At 47.5% G+C, this 22631-nt stretch overlaps 1 protein-coding gene across 1 annotated transcript; it reads right to left on the bottom strand.

The window, feature by feature from the left end:
• Positions 1–19342: 19342 nt before the first annotated feature.
• CEBPA (CCAAT enhancer binding protein alpha) lies at positions 19343–22240 on the bottom strand. The gene has a single exon (XM_050922846.1). The coding sequence runs from the start codon at positions 21977–21979 to the stop codon at positions 21005–21007; it is 975 nt and encodes a 324-aa protein (XP_050778803.1). The 5' UTR covers positions 21980–22240; the 3' UTR covers positions 19343–21004.
• Between the last annotated feature and the right edge of the window lie 391 nt (positions 22241–22631).

Below are 22631 nucleotides of genomic sequence, written 5' to 3'. Positions count from 1 at the left end.
CCAAAACCTTCTGGGCTGCTTCAGTGACTAAGCTCTCCAGCAAAGTCACATTTAGTCCTTTCCCGTCCCACAAGCTTTGCACTCAGGTTTCTTCCACCACTGGATCTAGGCACACTACATTCCTTCTCCTCTTTGGCCACAGCAGCCCTCTCACTAGAGCGCAGGAACAAGCCTCTTCACTGCCCGGTAGCTCCAGGAGACTACAATATTCCCAAGCAAATCCTGGCTCTCTCACAGCTCACTGGCCATAGGCTTGCGCAGGTTCCTTCCCCAGGCGTTTGCTAAAAGAGAACTAGCAGCCACACAGGCTTTCCTCCAGACACCTTGTCCCGCCCCCCCAGGGTCCCCACCTCAGCCAGCAGTCTACAGACAGCTTTGACCAGTCACGCTAATTACCTGCCTTCAGCCAGGTTTACCCCCTAGAGGAACCAGTCACTCCACACTCTTTCCCTGACACCCCCAACTGCTGGGCAGTCCCACATGCTGGCCAGGTGTGGCAGGGTGGGGCTAATTGAATGGGGCTGGCCAGCCCCGGGCCTTAAAGGAGCAGACAACCCCATAGCACGGGCACACTGCCTTCTTTCCTGTCCAGCACCCACTGTGCCTACTGCTGCTTCTAGACAAATAACACACTGGTGGCACTACATTGTCCATCGGCTCCACTTCCAACAATGCACGCTGCCATCTAAGGCTGGGTTACTGCTGCCTCAGGCAGCCCAAACACACCCTGACTTTGGAATATTTTGTACTGTGAGGTGATGGTGTCATTGCACATAAATGGCTCGTGCTCTGACTCTACACATTATTTTTTGAACACGCCAATGACCGAAACCTAAGTAAACCAATAGAACAACAGTTATTGCCTTTGCCATTAGCAGTCTATTTTATTACCAAAAACCCCTCCGTGCACTGCTAGATGCATTATGCTCTATATATCCTATGACATCACATGGATTCTGATGTGCGTCTAGTGGTTGTGGGGCTCGCCATATTGTGGCATGGTTCGCCTTGCTCCCCAGTGTGTGCTACATGGGAGCATGCAGCCCTACTGCGCAATTAGTTTGCTCAAGATGGGAAGGAGAGTTGCCTTTTTAAGGACTACATTATCTCTACCCCTCACGCAGCTGTGTGAAGCCAGGGAGGAGGGCACAAGGAGCTCTGACGCCCTCCCCCCCCCATACAAAGCACAAGTAGGGTCGCAGTCTCTGCTCTTAGGGAAGTTCAAGGATTGCTGTTGGCATCCCTGCAGCTCGTGTGTAGAAGAGATGGGGAGGGTCACAGCAAAGGAGCGGTTTTACTCCATGCTGCACTCGCTGCAGGTCAGGAGCTAAACGCTACAGTCTGGCCCAAGCAGCTCACAATCTGAGCCCAGTGGGAGGAGTCCCATGAGCATTGTGTACACTATGGCGCCTAGGAGGGACCCCTCAGCAATGCTAAGGGAGCAGCCTGGCTCTGTACATCTTCATGTTTGTTTACATACATTTTTCTCTGCATGGGCAGAGGTCTGTGGAACTGCTGATTCATCAGCATCTTTGCTGCCTGTGGCCACTCCACTTGACCCAAGGATAATTTACTTTTCTTGGCTGCTCAGCTTGGGCTGCTGCTGTCTCCATTCTCTCAGACTTCAAGGGATTTGGGTAAAAGCAAATATTGCTGGATATTTGGTGAAGCTGTTGAGTTAACTCTGTGAGGGAAAACAGAATGACAAATGAGCAAGCTGACTCCGATGTTGCACCCCAGGGGGAAGGGTTGTCCCTAAATGAACTCCAGACGGGAAGTTTTCTGAAATGCAGCCTCATTCTCTACTGGTCTCAAAACAAATCTGTGATCCAAATCCAAACCCACTGAAGTCAAGGGGAGTCTTTCCCATTCAGTGTGACTTCCGTGGACTTTGCATCAGGCCCCTGTACTGTACTGCACACCTATAAAGGAAACAGAAGAAAAATTGTTGACTACCACAATAGTCTTCTGTGCACGTCTCCTGTCAGATAACTCCTGCTGCCTCCACCAAAGACGCTTTGATGCTTCATTTCCTCCCTCCTCTCCCACCTTGTCATCATCAGCCCGTTTTCTGCAAGTGATGATAAAATCAAGACAAGGATTAAAGCATGAACGCATTTCCCCATTTTACTATGTTTGGTTTCGTACTAACGCTCTGTTGCTACCCATCCACATTCCTATGTATGGTCAGCGGTCCCAACAAGAATGGGAATGCTAATGGCATTGAGATGTCCGACCAGTGCAGGAACTTGGGAGTCTGCCTAGGAAGAACTGCAGAGGATTATATTCGTTTGCTGTCAATAACCCAGTTGAACAGAACAGTAAAGATCCTGACAGCAAAAAAACCCAGCAGCTTGGCTTGTCATCAGCATGAACACTGACAGCAACAGTGCCCTTGTACCCCGGCAGCACTATAGGCCAGGTCAGAGCCTATTCCTGTGGAAGTTGAGGGCACTCAGCCCCTCGCAGTATTGAGCCCTATAAAAATTGCTCTTTAAAGGTTGTACAATAAAGGTCTGGTCACTGTGCTATATGTTACACATATGGATCAGATTCTGCCACCTGCACACCAAGCTGTACCTTACCCTGGGAATTCACTGAAACCAGTGGACCTGCTTGTGGAACAAAGTACATTCAGCCTGAGTGAGGCTAGCAGGAGCTGGCCCTAAATTGGCAGTGCTAGTATTGGAGACTGGTATGGAACCCCATATCCTGAGCACCTGCAACACCCACTGCAGTTAGGTCAGTTGTACTTGCTTGGCAACTCTTAGCATCAAACCCAGGGTTCTCAAAGGAGAAATCCTAAAATCCTGCAAATTGCAATAACATAATTTTAATCAATAGAGGGGAAAAACTTGCCAAATTGGATAGCAAAGCTCATGAGCTCACACGATACCCTGTGAAGTGACTGTCTCCCTGCAGTACATCACACAGGGCTTTTTATCAAACCTGAAAATGTGTATCAGAGCCGCCGTGGAGATCCTGACTGATCCTCCACCGCCTGCAGGCATGGAGGGCAGCAACACACAGAGCCAAGCAGGTGGTTTGGGCCTTCAGCTGACTAAAGGCATCACTTAGTACTGCCACAGCCGATACTCTATGGTAATGTTCACTATTAGTACAAGAGTCTTTCATTTCACCGACACTTTTTTGTGTAAGAGGCTGTTGCTTGGCTGGAGATTTACAGATCTTTTGGCTAGTGAGTGAGCAGGCTCCAGGCGAAGCTATTATTACTTCTTTTTATCTTCTGATTGGAATGGGGCATTTTTAAAAGTTGTTTTTTTCCTCCCTGAAAAGAAGGGGAGAATAAATGACTTGACATTTTTCACCCTGTAGTAAAACATCCGTTAAGAGCACTGAATAAATTTTGCTCCTTCATTTTGAAGATGCATTGCTCTTTATGGCTTTAGAGGCTGCCTTACAAGACTAATAACAGGAAAATAAACTGTCAACATAACTATCCACAAAGCAATAAACGTGCAAGTTTCACATGTCTGGCCGGTAGAACCACGCAGTATATTTTCAGTGAATGCTTGTCTCAGGGAAACACGCAGTGCAATAAAATTGCTGTAAGCTCCTCGTGTCGGCAGCTGACATTTCCATTCTCCATTTTTGTGGGTCTCAAAAGGCTAAAGTGACTGACATTATTAAAGTTAACTCCTTGCTATAGGTGCCACGCAGCCACCACAGCGTTCTGCTTTCACATGGCTACTAGTGCAGTGGAGTTTCGGAAGGTTTTTGGATTGGCCTGGACATGACAGTCTAGCAACTTGCTATCAATAGAAATAGCAGAAGATGGTAGCAGTGTAAAAATATGCCCTGTGTTAATTGTTTGTGGAGAGGTAGCATAGGCAGGAAGTTGGTGAAAAGGATACACATGCTATTGTTTTCTGCTCTTTTTTTATGGGATCCCAGTTGTAACAGAAGCAAAAAATATGGTCAACATCCAGGACCACATTCAGAGCTGCTGTAGTGGGTGCAAGGCCGCTGAAGGCACTGATTTCCTGGACCTCTAGCAAGCTAGCTTTCAGCCCGAGTGCACCATGAAGGCTGAGCTTGCTCCACTGGCTGAGAGTTGATTCTCTTAGATCTGTCAGCTTCTAGCCCCAGCATAGGCCATGGAGATTTGTGGGCCCTGGCTGGGATGAAGGCGGTTGAATTTCAGTGGCTCTGTTTCTTTCCTCTCAGAGAGCACCCAAAGGGCAGCGCTGCTTTCATGCCTGATCTATGCTCTTATTTTGTATTATATCTTGCTTTGGAAATAACTTCATAAAAGCCAAAAAAACAACCCCCACCCCACATTCAAATAACAAAGAAAGCCGTGTAGCGGCTGTCACCATCAGAAATAAATTACTGCTTCCTTAGTTGACATTGAGTCAAGAGAAGCAATGTCCTTGCCTGCTCTACAATAGCAATCTGTTACAGAGTGGTTATTGGTTACTAAACTTACCAGCATTACTTCCCTAGATTTAGGCTCTTCTCCGGTCAAATGGTGTGGTGAGGCGCCTGATACTCCAGCAAAGCACTTTGCTGCTTCAGCATTTGTGGCATAGCACAGTTTTCACAGCAGAATAAAACATTGAACTTCAATGTCGTGTTTGTCTGTGTAAATGTAACACAAAATACAACTCTGGCTATTTCATTTCCTTAAGAGCCTAATCCTTCTTTGGATTTCCATGGCTGATTCAGAGCAAAATGAATTTTTTGCTCTGATCTGGAATAGTCAGCGACTACAATATGGATTATAATCTTGCATAAAGGACTAACAAAGTAACTGTACATTTGCACAAAGCAGGTTGTATGTGTTAGCATGCAGTAGCAGTAGCTCTGTGCAATGAAATATTGCAAGCACACACCAGACCATTTCATCTTCAATTGGACACAATAACTCACTGAATATTGCATTGCATGTGACAGGTGAGGAAACCACTATATTTTATTAGGTTACATTCTCTGTGAGTCTTTCTGCACCCATTGCTACATCAGGATTGTTTTGTAATGCCTTACACAGCGAGCTGTAAGAAAGGAGAACTACATGCTACGTATGTGACTGAATAAAATAGTTCCATAATAAAAACAGTGTCAACTGCTTTTTGGGGATTTCAGTGTGATTATATCCTTGCAGTAGACAGGTGGACACCGTGCAGTATTGAGTGGCCTCCACTATAATGAAAAAAAGATGTGATGATTAGAATAATCCTGTGCCCTATCCTCAAAATGGGATTTTCAAATCCTCCTGACATGCGCAGATCAGACTTTTGGGGGACCCCACATGCAACTTTTTGCAAACCTTTACAACACCCATTAAAATCGAAACTCTTGAAATATCTCATTGTGGCACACAGCCAAGTTTGCAATCCGTGGGTGAAAAAGCTGTCAGCATAGCGGAAAAAATATTCTGCTGAAACTGAAAATCTATGCAGAAACAGCAGAGTCATTCTTTGGCAGTTAAGGTAGTCCAGGCTTATTACCGGCTAGTGATACAGTGGATCATATTTGGCACATATTCACTGTCACTTGTTGCCATGAAATAATATAAAATGCTAAAGAAGAAAAGAATTAGAAGCCCAATGCTGACTTTCCGCACGCAGATTTATTGTACAGTGTATTGGGGTGAATTCAGGTCTGATGAATGGCACCAGATTGATCCTACTAGAGACTGAAGGCCTCTAATTATCCACAACATGAGCATCAGCAGGGTAAGTGGCTTTGCACTATCCAGCTGATGCACATCAGCCCTGACCTGGAGGAGCAGCCTACAGGAAAGAGGTAACAGTTAAGCCTTCAGCAGCGTTGCTAACTCTTACTGTTCTGATTTACTATTTGTTCTGTGGTAGTGCCTAAGAGCTCTAGTCATGGCCCAGGACCCCATTGTGCTAAATGCTGTACAAACACAGATGTGATTTGATCAAGATTCTTGCAATAGCTGATGTTTTACTCAAAGCCCCGGCTCCTGAAAACTATTACTTAGGTGAGAATTTCAACTTCTTTTAAAAAAGGAAGGTGCTAGAGACAAGCTTGACTGTGTGACTCACGTACACCTGTGGAAGTGTGGACTCACTGGAGGCATACCCCTTCCCGGCTTGTCATGGCCTAGCAGCTCTATCCTCATCTAGCGCCCCCTGCTGATAGACATTTGGGCTCTGCAGTGGTCTCTCTTCTTGTAACTCAGCCCCCTGGCCAGGCCACTGTAAAGTCTTTTCCTTCCCAGGATATAAACATCCCAATGGCCATTGACACATCCTCTGCTCCTCTCGGGGTCCTCTTCCATTCCACCCTTCTGTCAGGCTAGTCAGGGCTTCTCCCTGGAGTCTTTCAACAAAACTCAAAAGCAGAATACAATCCACAATGCAAGTTCCATTGGATTTAACTTTTAATCTATTGTTGGTCCTCCCCCAAGTCTCTGTTCTCTTGCAGAACTCCAAGTCTCACGAATTACCTCCCTGGAGTTTGGCCTCTACTCTGGATCCTCTACTCCCATTTTTCCCTATAGCCATTTGCCTGTTGGCTGCCCCTCTCTCAAGCCTACTCCAGGATCTTTTTCACTGCTACTGCCCTCTCCCCTCAGGGCCCTTCCCCAGGTATAAACTTCCTCCTACTGTCCCTTTTTGATTGAATGCCTTCCTGGATTTCTTCCCTGGAGGGCCAGATCCTGCTCCTTTGTCCAGGCTCATCACTAGGGCATGCTCCATCCCAGAGGTTTCTCTGTATTTCTCCATGTTCCACTACCTACTGCCAGGAATGCTGGAACAATGTTTATAGTGCTGAGAGCCATTGAACCAATCTGTAAACCCAGCATATGATGGAAACCACTTCAAGCAGGGGGGTCCCAACACCGCTAGTTCCAGCACCTATGCCTACAGCTCAGGGCTAGTCTACTCTGGGAACTTACCTGGCATAGATGTGTCTCTCAGGGGTGTGGAAAATCCACACCCCTAAGAGATGTAGCTATACTGATCTAAGCCCTAGTGTAGACAATGGAAGAATACTTCTGTCGACCTAGCTACTGGCTCTTGAGGAGATGGATTCCCTATGCTGATGAGAGAATCCCTCCCGCCGACGTAGGTGGTATCTTCACTGAAGCACTGTAGCTGTAGTGGTTTAAGTGTAGCATAGCCTTAGATAGGGACTGCAGAGTTCTTTCCCTCCCTCTTCTGCTCTGGGTTTCCTTGCATTACAAAAGCCATCCAGCTCCTCCCCAGCTGGGCTTCATCTTTAATTTGGCCTGGCCACCCTTCAGGGGATACCACGTATATTAACTGGCCTCTGAGGCTCACTTTAACCCTTTTCAGCAACTGTGTGGGGTAAACACCCCATCACAGCACCCTAAGGCTCAAATACCAGAAGGCAAAGAAAAAGAACCCAACATTTACTGGGTGGTGGCATTTTTTTAAATCTCTAGATCTTTAATCCAATCTGATTTTTTTGTCTCAACATGGCTTCATGTACCTGTCTCAACAGTATTTCGGTCTCTCCCCTGAGATTGTTTTAATAAAGATGCCAATTTTGTGCCAAGTACGGTAGTAGTTTTGGTGATGTGGTTACTTTTCCACTGAGAAGTGCACTGAGAATACCATTTCACATAAGCCAATACCTAGGTACTGTGCTGACTGGTATTATAACACTAATAATAGTTAGGATAAGTAGACAAGCCATTCAACAACCTCCAGGCAGTGACATCTTTCAGTTACTAGTGACCTGGGCTAGATTTGAATCCGCGTCCTAGACGGGAAAGGGTCTACATTCCATTTCCAATTCCAGGACCCACATCCTCAAATATACTGAAGTAACTTCTTAAAGAAAACTGAGGTGTACATTTAACATAAAGTACAACATTCTTCTAAAAAGCTGACAGATTTGGAAATGTGACTTTAGTTTTTCCAGCCAGTTATTACAGTGCATATATATAACAGAAGTTTGGGAACTATAACTGCCACCTGGTTATGTACTAACAGAGTTTGAGAAAAAGTTCACACAGTGACAGACAAAATCTGTAGATTAAATTTTCAATGGATCTTCAGTTCAGCCGTTCCGTTTGGTCTCCAAAATTGTGGGTATAAAAATCAGAGTTTTGCTTTGAGACTCTTCTGAAAATTTGGCCCTAGAATCAAATGTGTAGTCTGATCTATAGATTATGTATGAGTTATATTACTTAAGGCAGAATTCCGAGTTATCACTTTGAGGGTAGATAGGTTCTTGTTCCAAGCCACTATACCTAATATAGACGTTTTCCCCCTTTCCTTTCTTTGTATTGCCTCATCCTACTAATGTTGAGCTGCCCTTCTTCTACAGAAGCAGCAAAGAATCCTGTGGCACTTTATAGACTAACAGACGTTTTGGAGCATGAGCTTTCGTGGGTGAATACCCACTTCGTCAGATGCAAATCCACCTAAGCAACAGCTACTGGCTGGTCCAACATTTAATAATGCTATTTCCTCATCCTATGGGCCTTTATATGTATTATTATAAAGCATGTAAGAGTGCCCAATACGTATCAGCAGCCCAAGCTTTAATTGTTTCCTTGCACAGTTCCCCACCACATGCATTGGGAATTAGAGCCACTAGGGATGGGAGAAATGCGGGGGGGGGAGGTCTCCTGCGCTCAAAAATATTCGGAAACTTTTCAGATTGTTCTCCTGTTTCACAAACCCCAGCAATTCGCCAACAAGAGCACTTTGCTTTTCATGGGAAATGACTCGGACTTCAGCAAAAATGAACTTTTCCAAATAAATTCATGATATCACATAGCAAAAAATAAAAAAAAAAAGCTCATTTCCTGGATTTGGCTGGGCAGCTCTCCTAGTGTTAGACCCTCCAGCAGTGGTCTTTGGCATCTCTCTCTTCCTCTGATCATGCCCCGTTCTCTCGCTTCTTAGCGTGCTCTTTCTCTAAAGAGTTGATCCTGATCCCATTAAAGTCAATGGGAGCTTTACCACTGGCTTCAATGAGAGCAGGATCAAGCCCTAAATGTCACACTTGTCTCTCTTTGCCCCAGAGTCCTCCCTCTGGCCCCATTCACCTCTTCTTTTCCCTTGCTCTCTCACTCTCTGTCTCACTGTCCTCACAAACACAAATATTCTCTCACATCCTTACTTAAGATGCTACAGGTTTGGGCTTCACCATATGTCTAAACTGGCACATGTGATGTGGCATCACTGGACATGCCAATTCTGGAGTAAGATGGGATTCTTGGTGTGCTCATTTGCTCAGCATTTCATTGCTGTTGTTTTAACTATTTCTATGTACAATGCTTTTAGTCTGCCTGGGATCAAGCAAGAACTTCTGATAAATCATGACAGATTGGAGACACTGATTTAGATTACATCACCAGCAACTGTATGATGTATCAAAGGGAAAGTAGAATGCATCCATACTTTCACTTTCTATATGAAAGCAGCACAGCTGAGAGGGAAAGATGAAATACAAGTTAATGTCCTTCTAGGGCAGAGGTGGGCAAACTACAGCCCGCAGGCCACATCCTGCCCAGCCCTTGAGCTCCCAGGTGCGGAGGTTAGCACCCAGCCCCTCCACTGCTATCCCCCCTCACCCACAGCCTCGACTCGCGGTACTGCCAGCGCTCTGGGTGGCAGGGCTGTGAGCTCCTGCCGGGCAGCACGGCTGAGAGAGCCGCCGGCCTGCCCTGGTGCTACAGACTGCCCAGGGCATAGCTGGTTCTGGCTGGATGGTGCAGCTGCCAGTCCTGGTGCTCTGAGCGGCATGGTAAGAGGGCTGGGAGTAGGGGGGTTTGATAAGGGGCAGAGGACCCTGGGGGGCAGTCAGGAGACAGGGAGTAGGGGGGCGGTTGGATAAGTGTGGGAGTGCTAGGCGGCCTGTCGGGGGGCGGGGGTGTGGATGGAGGTGAGACAGTCAGGGGACAGGGAGCAGGGGATAGGGGATGGGGTCCCAGGGAGGCAGTTAGGGGTGGGGAGTCCTGGGTGGGGACGGTCAGGGGACAAGAAGCAGGGGGGTTGGATGGGTTGATGGTTCTGAGGGGGGCAGTCATGGGATGGGAGGTGGGAGGAGGGCGGATAGGGGGCGGGGGCCAGGCTGTTTTGGGAGGCACAGCCTTCCCTACCCAGCCCCCCATACAGTTTCGGAACCCCGATGTGGCCCTCAGGCCAGAAAGTTTGCCCACCCCTGTTCTAGGACCTCTCTCTTGGACTTACCAACATTTTAATTCAAAGCCCAGTGAAGGATTCCCATTAACCCCAATAACCTTAGGACAGGCTCATAGGGCATTAAATATGTAATTTTAAAAAGCTGTTACTCAATTATTAACAAATAAATAAAACTTCCAATATGCATCCTAGTAAGACCTAAAATATTTTCACTATTTGAATCCTTTTGCCATTGAATACTGAAATGTTTAAAATAAATTTAATCCAGTGGGTCGATACAGCAAACAATGTATGTGTGTATAAGTCAATGATGTACGTTGGAGAATATGCTGAGACATTGATCAATAATGTAGGTATCAGCTCTTACAGCAAATATTTGTCACCATTTAAAACACTACGGAAAACAGCCAGGGACAAATAATTAATCTGAAAAAGAGTAAATTAATCTGATCAATAAGAGAAAAAAATAATAAAGCAACTTTTTTCAAATGCTAAGTATCAGAGTAAATTACATACAGTAGATTAAAAAGGTAACATATACAGTACCATACATACCATAATCCAGGACACACAAAAGACACATGAAAGATTTGCCTTAACAATGGCTTTATCAATTTTTTTTTAAATCTTGGGTTTACTAAGCCACAGAATTTTTACTTTCATATCTGCAAGTAGCATTGCCCACAATGCCAACATAAAATATATTTAAAGCTTTTTTTAAAAAATTTACCTTGCTTACATGTTAATTTAAAGACAAGAGCTGTGTGTTTTTATGTGGTAATCACGTATGGATGTTTTTATAATAAATGTTGCCACTGGACTTATTTCAGTCTTTCATATATTCTAACAGAAATGTTGTAAACAATGGAGATTTGAGACTCACTGCATATGGGGATCATGTCACGGTCCTTTTGTAGTTAGTGGCACAATCCCATCAATAGGCATGGGATTGGGCCCATTCAGTATCCAGTAGTAAAATAAGTCAAGAAACGGTTGGTATAAAAACCAGCCCTGTTCTCCTTTCGCAGACATGAGTTCCAATGAAGTCCGTGGAATTACTTAGGACAATAAAGCATGAAGGATTTACCCACAGAATTCTGTAGTTAATACCACTTAATGGAATGTACAGATGCTGATTTCCAGCTCTGAATTTGTGACCTATAAAAATATGAGTTTCAGATAGGAATCTGTTGCTAACGGTTTAACTGGCCTGGTGAATCAACATAAGTGTGAAAACAACTAAAAAAAGCCACTAGATCACACTTCCTGTCTAGAAACAGCTGGATTCTATTCCTGTTCTAAACCCCAGTATAACAGCTATTGGTTAGTTCAGCATGTATCAGTGCCATTTCCTCTTCCTGGGGGACTTCATATACTTTGTTGTAAATCATGTTAAAGATCCAATATGTAATAGTAGCCCAAGCTTTAACTGTTTTCTTACAGAGCTACACAGCCACACACACTAAGAAATATGGATAGGAGAACTGGGTGGGAGAGGCTATAAAAAATATTCTGAAACTTTTCTGTGGTCATTATTCAGCAAAACGCCCACAGTCTTGTGTGGGAGTTTTGACAAAGTAGGAGTGTAGGTTTAGCTTCAAACTCCATCTTAACTATGTCATGTGAATGATTAGAAAAGGCAGAGTCCCTGGGCAGAGAATGAGAAATACTAATCTGTGTTTTACACTCATTGTAAATTGCTGTCAGAAAAGGTCCCTTTGCCATGCTGTCTGCACCCAAGATCCTAACTAGTTGAATAAGAAAGTAACTCGATAAAATTAATCAAGTGACTAGAAGTAGTGGATAAAGCTAAAACTAGGAGAAGTCATGTGGAGTCAGTCTCTGTAGATTGGTAAATGAAAAATAACCTCTGCTGCCCAGAAAATACAGACAGTGCAGGCATCAAGGGCCAACTTTGTGACACTGCAAGTCCAGTTCTGCTCCCACTGATGTCAGTGGCAGGCCTCCAATCCACTTCCATGGGAACAACTCCAGGCTTCCTAGCTACTCAATGCAAAGGAAGACACACATCTACTTTTTGACAGGTTTTGGGCACAAAGCCATTGTTCGATACTTGTTTGGTTCGGTTCGCAGCATGTACATGACTCCTGGGATGACACAGTGCCAGATTTCCATCCACAATACCTGTCCTTTTCAGTGGTTAGCTATTACATTTGAGAAGCTCGATGTAATAACTCCAGAAAACTGCTTGATCTGACTAGGTAAATTCCACTGAAATATAAGGTTGAATGAATTAGATCCGTCCTGTGGGATCTGAATTTTCTCTACTTAAGTCCCTCCCTGCAGTTCTCAGAGCAATACAGTGTGAGGATTCCCTTCCAGCTGAGGAGATGCACACAAGTCCCCACAGGACTTTTGAGTGCAGCTCCTGCATTGGCTAGAGGGGTTCCTCCTGAGCACCACCTGGCCCTCCATTCTGCCATGTGGCAGCGTCGTGTTGCCGCTGCAGCACCAGGCTAGCTTGACAAGATTCCTTCTAAGCAGAAAAATTAATGGAATGAACAACATTTTACACTTATAGCTGGCTAACATTTCCTTTAGTTACTCACACAGACAGAACTATGCCATACCACATGTACAGATCATGTACAAGTGCTCAAATAAAGAGGCACATGATGAACTTTCAGTGAGACTGTAGACTTTTTGGGGTGAAGATTATTTGATTTTACTGTGTTTGCATAGCTCCTAGCAATGCAATGGGATCCTGGTCCAAGACTGGAGTACCTAGTCACTACCACAATACAAATAAATAATATATAATAAATATAACAACATCATAAAATAAATAAATAAATAAATAAATAATAATTTGGACTCATAAGCTGTAGACTGCAAAGCATTGTTTGCACATATTTAATCTTTTAACCCTCTTTTGTTATATGATTGTTATATAATATTGGTTTTGATTCATAATAGAATACATCAGCTATTGCAAGTCCCATTTAAATCACGTGCATCTAATTTAAAGTTAATTGTTTACGCGTGATATATACAGAGATTTCATGGCGGTGGTAAGAAATGGAGACCCAGAATCAGAGATGCCAAGTTACACATCCTATTAGGTTCTATAATATGCTGCATGGTAGGAAACAGAAATAGTGGTCCTGATACTGCACTATTGAAGTCAATAGGTGTTTTGCCATTGATTTAAAGAGGTGCTGGATCAGATCCAGTGTGAGCAATGGTCTAATATCCATATGTTTCTCCTGACTCCAAACAACCTTTCAAAGGTCACATGCCCTCTGCATTGTGGAACACAAGGTGCGCTGCATGGCAACAAACAGACAGATCCTGCAACAAGCTAAAGTGGATGGACGTGGCCAGCTCCTTGACCTTAACTCATCTGTTGGAGAGAAGAAAATCACTCAGAAAGCTGCACATTCTTTCTCCCAGGCTTTCTGCTGAATTACTTTGTTACATTTTACCTTGAATAGTCCCTAGAAATATGTTAACTACTTATGCGAAACTATGTGTTCTATCTTGTACTTAGCTATGACACTCTGGGTGTGCCTATACTGCAGTTAAAAACCCATGGCTGGCCCAGGCCAACTGATTCAGGCTTGCAGGCCTTGGGCTAAGGGGCTCTTTAATTGCAGTGTAGACTCAGAAAGTTTCACTTTCAGTCACACAGCATCCTATCCAGTACAGTCCTGCATTCCAGCCTATTAGCCCTTGTGCAACAATGGTAACAACAGTGATATAAATGATCACCTTTCTTACACACAACATCACAGTGATCTCTGGGTGTTTTGCTTCTCTTGAGAAGGCATGGGCTGGATTCCACCTTGTACTAATTATTTGGGGGGTAGAAGGAGGAATCTTTCAATGTAACTCTTTATCTCCCACTACTATTAAATAATATTGCATAGTCCTACAATCACAAAGCTCTGGTCACCCAAAGCATTCCTCCATTACAGGAAATAATGCTGACAAAGATTCTTTTAGTACTTTCCAGGTTACCTTTAAAATAGGAATAAGCTATCTATTTTAAAGGCATCAAACCTGGATTAATGACGTTCTAAGTGTCCTCCTCTTTAGCTATGCTTGAATTACCCTCCTACCAAAAAAATAATTTAAGACAGGTACCAAGCTCCAGCAAGTGAGGAACAAGAAGAACACAGCGACCACCTGGCTTTGGTAGTCATTACGAAAGGGCTGATATTTGTCTCTTTTCCCTTCTGAGCCATGTATGTGATAAAACAATTCTCTCTGCCTGACAGAGCCTGACAGAGGAGTTTCGAACTCAGCTGATGTTGGAACAGCTACTGCTGTAACTACTTCTGTGTTTCAGTGAAGCCTCTCTAAACACTTTCCAGTTATTAATCAGTTAAGCCGTACAAGGCTCCTTAGTAGGGTGTGTGTAAGTATTATTATACCCATTTTGTGGCTTGGTGATTTGAGTTGTGGAACGTTTAAGGGCTCGTTCTTGTTCCTAGTGTTGTCAATGGCACTGACTTGATACGAGGGAGCTTAGGCTACAGGGGCTTGATAGTCAGCCACAAGAGTCAAGGGTTAAAACTGAGCTTTGAATCAGGCCTTAATTGTTTTGCTCCAGCCATACAGTCAGTCACAGTTTAGGACTGAACCCGAGTGCTCAGACTTGCATTGCCCTGCTCTAACCACCAGTTTACAGTCCCTCACATATACACCCTGCAGCAATCGTCACTAAAATGAGGGCAGACTTTCTCCACTTTGCATGGTTGACAGTGTTGCTAAGTAATGAGTAACATACCCTATAGGATGAGAGTTTTTGAAAGTGGGAGAGAGAATTAGAATAAAAGTGATGATTTTTGCCTGACATCATTAGGACTTGAGTTCTCAATTTATTCCACCCAGGAAAAAATAATTGTTTTCCCCAACCCCAGCCTCAGCCCCAGGTTTACATTTTACTTAAAAACATACTTCTTTCATTCTGAGCCACATTCATCTTTAAATTCACCCCAAGTCACTGTGTACTCAGCCTGACTGCCTCTCAGATGTAAGTGAGGTACAATGACATTAGCACTAGTATGTGTTTTTTAAATTTCAGTAGGATTAAAGAAAATACATTTGTAACTGATTAGTATATTGAGGGCCTGATCCTGCAGAACATTTTCAATAAGTTCAGCACCTCACAAGTTCAGGGGCTAATTAATCATTTTTAACAATGAGGGCAATTAGCCACTGGAACCATTTATCAAGGGTTGTGGGGGATTCTCCATGACGGAATTTTAAAAATCAAGATTGGGCTGTTTTTCTAAGGGGTAAGTCTACACTGCAATGGGAGGCATGCTTCCCAGCTGGGGTAGACAGACGTGCTAGCTCTGCTGGAGATGGTGTTCTACAGGACTACCCTGGGGGTCTAGGCAGATGGAGAGAGGGACATCTTGCCCCAACACTGGCATGTTTCTTCCAATGGGATTTTAAACTGAGATCCCTTCTGCTCAGCTGTAGTGGCCGTCCAAGTGAATGTTCCACATCTCACAGCACTTTTTGAAAAAAGCAACAATAACTCTGGAGTCTTGGTCAATATTCCTTCACCCCACCCTCTGCAACGGATCTGGATGACAAAAGCTGGACATAAATTATTGCTCAGTGAGGAATGACTGCCATATTATCCTACATGGGTCTGGAACCATCAGTACCGTGTACAGCTATGAAAGCTGCTCTGTGAAGCCAAATTCCATTCTACTTTGTACCCCCTGACTGTAGTTCTTAAATTATTTAACAGATACAATAATCCACAGACCTTTCCAGTCCCATGCCTTCTTAATGAAAACATGACAGCCAAACTTTTTAGAACCATTCTTTAAATACCCCACAAGACATGGATTGTTTTGAGATCTAATGCCATTTTCAGTGTCCCATCTGGGGAGATGATGATGATGATGAAGATGATGAACAAGTATCTCCCTCAGCAAGAGACACATGGTTGTAATGAAAACCACTCCCACCGGAAAGAAAATGGATGAAACGCTCCTTAGTTCCAGACATTTGCGTTCATGAACGTTTCTTGAATTTTAGGTATTTCAGTCTATAGCATTGCAAAGAATTAGCGTTGGGGGTTCGCTTAGTTTGGCGGTATTTTACTATTTTACCTTATTTGCTAAGTAAGGCAGGTAATTTGCGTTTGGTTTTTTAATGTTCTGGGGGCGGGTAACTCTCTGCATGCCAGTGATTGTTGTACAATGCTACATGCCTCCCAACGGCAGGAGAGCTCCAAACACGAGTCCACCTCTTTGGTCCCCTTCCTTGATCCAAACCTTCGCACGTGTCTCCTTAGCCATCATGCCCGACTCGCCTGCTCCCCTGTGACCAGCAACCACCAGCCGGGCATTTCTGTACTGTCCCTCTCCCGCTCCGCTGACCTGGGTGCCGTGTGCGTGTGAGCGGAGACTGGGGTCCCACGTGCAGCTGTGCGGGGCGGGCGGCTCCTCGCGTGAGTGCTGCTGCTGCTTCCTCCCCACGCCTGTCCCCAGCTCTTTGCATGGCGGAGGCTCGTTCCAAGCGGCTGAGGCGGGAGGGGCGATCACCCACCCCAATGGTGCGAGCGAAGGGGCAGGGGGCTGGGGAACCCGGCGTGGAGTTCGTTCATTGCTCCGGGTTCTGGGGAGCGGAGCCGGCCCTGGACACCGGCTCTGGGGTCTCTGCGCTGCCCCCCCCCAGCCGCCTTGGGGAGGGCGGGAGGAACACGCCCCGGCCCGCGCACCTGTTGGGGCGCGGCCGCGCCCAGCGCCCCCTCTTCTCTCCCGGGGCAGCGAGCGCCAAGGGAAACCTCCCTCGTGCTGCGCGGAGCCAAAGGGGGAAGCTGCCGCGCGGGTCCCCGCAGATCCCGCACTGGGGATGTTGCCTGGCGCGGGGCCGATGCGCCCCAGCTACCGAAACGCCTCTGGCCACCACCTGCTTCCCGAGTCCGGGCCCGATCCTGCGCCAAACGCGCCGCGGGCCGGGGAGCGTGGCTCAGAGCCGGGCTAAGCACTAGAACAGCAGGAACCCGCGCTGCGCCGCGTGCCAGTCTCGGGCGCTGACTGACAGGCTCGGGGTGGTTTTAATAAAGCGCAGCAAGCTGGGACCCGCCGGAGCATCCGCCAGCCCGTGAACCGGGCGGTTTGCTCCAGGCGAGCTGCAGCTCAGCGGGTGGCAGGCAGCCCTGCTGCATCAGCACCTCCCCAATTTAACTAGCTGGCGCAGGCGGGCGGCGCTGTGCGCCCAGCGGGCTGGGGGAGGGGGGTGGTACGTCTGGCTGGCCCCACTGCACCCCCCTAAGCCGTGCTCAGCCCTCGGAAGACACTCGCTGGGCTGGACCGTCAGCCAGCGACATGGGATTTATTCCAAGCTAGCAGGTCACACCTGCGCGGGGCGAGACACAGGGCTGCCAACGCACAGGTGCGCATCACGCGCTCACGCCAGGCGGGGGGCTTCCCACCGAGCTGCTGTAATGCGACCTGTGCCCGATTGAGCTCCTGCTAGTTCCCCCCCCCCTTTAAAAACAGACCCAGCTGCCGGGAGCCATGAACTCAAATCCTGTGGGGAACAGAGGGTGATGCACAAACTTTCTGCAGAACAACGGGGCCAAGAGACCCACGCTGGGCTAAGACCAATGACTGCGAGGCCGTGCGGTGCATGGTATAAAATATGTGCAAGCACCTTCCCATGGGTTCCATAATAAAAATGGGCGAGGAGACGCAAAGCCAGGAGCCCCAAATCCTTCCCGGAGTGCCCTAGAAGAGATAGAGGCAGGGAGCTGTGGAGTTCCCCGCTGCGCTGGAGACTATACGAAGTCTGCGACCAGCTTGTGACTGACCTTTTCTAATCCACCAGCAACGGGTGCAAATTTCGACTCACTGCTCGCTGCCCGGCATCGCTGCGGTGTCCCCTTTTGCTGCCATGACTGGGGCTGGGGCGCGCGGCCCCTAGAATACCGAAGAGCAACGTTGTCCTTTGGGTTACACCCGCCCCCCGGCCTCATCCTGCTCAAGCAAAACTCCCTTTGGCAACAAGACTGGGTGCCCAGTGTGCAAATGAATGGAGAGACAGTAGGGAATGTTCATACCCATTTGGTTAAAGTTCAGTGCACCACCCCTCTCCCTTTCCCCGGACTAGACACTAGACACCTACCTGGCAGTTCCCTCCACCTCTTTGGGCTCAGGACTGTCTCTGCTTTGTAACCACAGGCCAGCACTGTCCTCATTTCGCAGCTTCTCCAGACTGTCAGTATCTCAGCCACAAGTTTCAAGATTATTTTTAGCTAACCTAGACAGGTCAAAGGGCACAGGCACCAGCAATTACCCGCTCTGTGCTTTTCAGAAGAGCACTCAGTCCTGTAGCTTTTTTCATTGCTTAAATGCAACCTTACTGCCTTTGAGCCTGAGAGATGCAACTAGATATGACCAGAGCCCAGGCCTGCCCCCCTAGGAACCCCAAACTCTCAGATGAAGAGGAGTATGGGGTGGCACAACCAGGATAGAAGTGCGTTTAAAATGGCTTTTCAATCCTAGAAGTTCTGGGGTTCTCCCTCCCATGCACCAAACACACCCGTTTTCTCCAGGCCGGGAAAATAGCACAGAACAGGTCTCTGTCAACATGGTTGTTTTGAACTAAACATGATAACTTCCCCCAGATCCTCATGTTACTAATCCACAAGAGCCAGTCAATTTGTCCTGGGGATTTGGCCTGCTTTGACTAGGGGGTTGGACTAGATGACCTCCTGAGGTCCCTTCCAACCCTGATTGATTCTATGATTCTATGAATTCAGTGTCAATGCATCTGAAGGGGCAGGTCCATCCTCCTTTGCTGGGGAAGAGATAATCAAGGGTAGCATTGCTCTTACAACAGTGACAATTGACTTTCTTCTCACCATTTTGTTATTCTACAGTAATTTGTTAAGCATTTGGCCCAGTGGCCATTGCAGTTTGGGCAGCCTTTTAAAAAACTGTGTCACTCACTACACACAATTAAAACGACCTGATTTGGGAGTGATTAACTAATGCACCTTTAAAAATCATAAATAGTAAAGATACTGCCACGCTCTGAAAGATCAAAAATGTAATTATTTCTCTGGGGCTAAATGATTATTTTAAGCTCAAGGTATACATTCAAATTACCATTCATAGCAGGGTGCATGTGGATGTGGAGGGGGAGAAAGCTTCATATTTCAGTGAAAGGGAAACATTTTGCTTCATGTGCAGCCCAAGAGGAAAGGCAGAAAAGACGCAAGGAGATGCTGATGGTAGAATATATACTGTTTATTTATGAATGTAACCAGGATTTCGACAAACTTTATATGCAGTTTTTTCGGGTTCATAGTTCACCATTGTGTGTGTGTGTGTGTATATATATATATATATAGATAGATGATTAGATAGAGGGATATCGATATAGATATCTATACACACATACACACACACACACATACATACACATACACACACAAGCACGCAGGCAACACAGCTTTCCAGATATCACACTTGCAAACAACATTAACTCTCCTTCACCTTGCACTTTTCTCCAATTACCCATATTTGAAATGGACTCCTCTTATTTTCTCTCTCTCATGTTATAAGGAAAAGCACCGGCTGATTAAAAGTGCTCGCTAGCAGTGGGTTGGTTTGCTATTTCCCTCTCCCTTGGGAGGATCCAGAGGACTGCAGTTAACTAGCAGCACCGTCTTCCCCTCACCCCACCCCAAAGGGAATGAAATCCCAGACACTGGATGTGACCGAGCCCCCCACTCCCAAGGTTATCAAATCCCAGACACACCGGAGGCAGAGACTTTGGGGTTATTAGGAGGCATCCTGCCCCCTAAAGAAGCCGTAACCAAAAATGCTCCAGCACAAGGGCATGATCTCTCTGCCACCAGATAAGAAAGTGGTGATGGCAAGGACCTAAGCAATACAATAAAATAAAGTGTGGCTAGTATACACAGACGCGTATCACATTGCATGAGGCACAGCTTGGACAGAAGTGACAGCCTTGGAGAGGCGCTTAATATCCTCGAACAAAGCCAGATACACGGAACGTTCGTAGTAAATACCCGCATCGATAGGTATTTCCTGTTTTGTGCTTCGCCATGTCACGACATACAGTACAGGCATTGCTGCTCTTCGTTTTGGTTCAATGAGAATATTAAGGATTCCTTCGCTAGGTGCTGTAGCCTGCTCCCTTTCAGTCCTGGATTCCTGTCCAACAGGTCTCCTCTAACAATGGGGGGCGGAGGAGGAAACGATCTGTTTGCATTGCCCCCAGAGTCCACCAACCCTCCCCCCACATACAAAGGAATGGGAGAGATTCATCCGAAAGGCAGCAGCACTGACAGGGACAGAATCTGGATTGCACTCAGCTTTCACTCACCTACTGATCAACAAGCTAAACAGGCACATACATTCTCCCCAAGTTGCTTGCAATGTCTCACCCCCTTTTCTTCCTGCCAGAGCTTCCCGTGACCCCCACCAATCAGACCCCCCCTAGGGAGGAAGACACACACGTTTCCCCAGCCAGTACCAATTATGCCCCAAACCCACCAAGAGCGCAGGACCCCTACCCGTTTGCTCAGCTGTCAGGCTGATGTACAGAAAGCCCACGGGGCTTTTGAAACCAACTTTTAAGGCACAGCGTGGGTTGTCTTTACCCTGTAGACACGTGGGCGTTTTCTTTTTCTTTTCAAAGCACACTCTTTTCAGCTTATTCGTGTCGTCCATAAGGCACGGACTGTTTAATACTACAGCTGCCTGGATTGGTGTATCGGTCAATAATTAAAAACCAAACCCACCCCATGAGACAAGCTGAACCGCAGCTCTCGACCCCGGCAGGGATCTGAATATGGCACCAAGAGTTTGCAAAAGTCCGAGTTTGTTTGAAGAGGGGTGGGCGGTGGGGAGAGGGGGGGCTCACGCGCAGTTGCCCATGGCCTTGACCAAGGAGCTCTCCGGCAGCTGTCTGAAGATGCCCCTGAGTGTCTCCAGCTCCCTGGTGAGCTGCTCCACCCGCTTGCGCAGCCGGTCATTGTCACTGGTGAGCTCCATCACTTTCTGCTGCGTCTCCGCGTTGCGCTGCTTGGCCTTGTCCCGGCTCTTGCGCACCGCGATGTTGTTGCGCTCCCGGCGCACCCGGTACTCGCTGCTGCTCTTGTCCACGGACTTTTTCGTCTTGCCTCGATGATCTGCGGGCATCATCTTGAGGGCGCCGGCGGCGGCAGGCAGGCTGCTCGGGTGGTGCGGGTGGTGCGGGCTGGGCACGGGAGTGGGCGGCGGCGTGGGGTGCCCCGGCTGGAGGTGCATGGTGGTCTGCGCGCAGTGGGCGATCTGGTACTGGAGATGGGACGGGTGCTGCTGCTGGGGGAGGTGCGGGTAGAGGGCAGCCAGAGCCGCCTGCTTGCCCTCCGCTTCCTCCCTGGGCTCCTGTTTAATCACCAGGGGCCGCAAGCCGGGGGCCGCGATGCGCTCGTACAGGGGATCCAGCTTGCTGTCCGTGTAGCCGGCCATGCAGCCGAAGAGCTGCTGGGGGTGGTGCTGCTGCGGCGGCTGGTGACCCTGCCCCAAGGCGGCGGCGCTGGCCCCGTGCATGCTGTGGAAGTCGAAATCTCCGGCCAGGATGGCCTTGGCTTTCTCCTGCTGCTTGCTGTGCTGGAAGAGGTCGGCCAGGAACTCGTCGTTGAAGGCGGCCGGGTCGATGTAGGCGCTGATGTCGATGGAGTTCTCGTTCTCGCAGATGTCGCTCAGCTCCGCGCCTCCCGCAGCAGGTGTAGCCGCCGAGGGAGCCTCTCTGTAGCTGTAGGCGCTGCCGGGCTGCGGAGTCGGGAGGTGGCTGCTGCTGCTGCTCATCGGCGGCCGGGAATCGACCTCGTAGAAGTTGGCTTGCTCCATGGAGTATCTAAACTCTGCCGGGCATGGTGAAGGGCTCCTGGAATCCAGGGTTTGGGGCGGCGAAGGGGGACCCAGGCGGCCGAGTGACGCTCTCCGAGCCCAGGGACCCAATACCCCCTGCGCTTCTGCCTGCGGATCTTAAGTGTCAGCCACCAGCCGCCCTGGCTTCCCCTCTTACTTTAATCAACTTGTGCCACCGCTTACCCCGCTCTCGGAGATCCCCTCCCACCAGCGTGTCCGAATTTCTCCCTCGCCCTTCACCTTCAGTTACTAATGGGTTGACTTGGTTTGATGCCTGCGGTATATATACACCCCCACCAGGGCTGGGGATCGCCCTCTAGTGTCCAACCTCCCGCTGGGAACCTTTGACCACAACGCAGCTGCCAACTCTGCTGGGTCTTAGTGCCTGTTTCACCGTCCCAGGCTGCCTCAGTTAAAGCACCAGCCACCCCTAGCAAGAGATAAGCGAAGCTCAGGGTCCAGCAGCAAGCGTGTAGCTGCAACTCTCCGGAGAACGCTTAGTAGCAAGTCCCTCCTTTAAATACCTTTTTCAGGGGCAAGGCGCTATCGTCTCCCCCGGCACTGCGAGGCGAGAGAACTTGGACGGAGTTTGCAATTCGCAGACTGCAGCATTGTAGTGTCCCCCACCCCC

This window comes from Gopherus flavomarginatus, chromosome 14 (assembly GCF_025201925.1).
Source record: "Gopherus flavomarginatus isolate rGopFla2 chromosome 14, rGopFla2.mat.asm, whole genome shotgun sequence".
Lineage (NCBI taxonomy): Eukaryota > Metazoa > Chordata > Testudines > Testudinidae > Gopherus > Gopherus flavomarginatus.
Note: the sequence above shows the minus strand (reverse complement) of the source record. Positions and strands in the feature narration are given on the sequence as shown.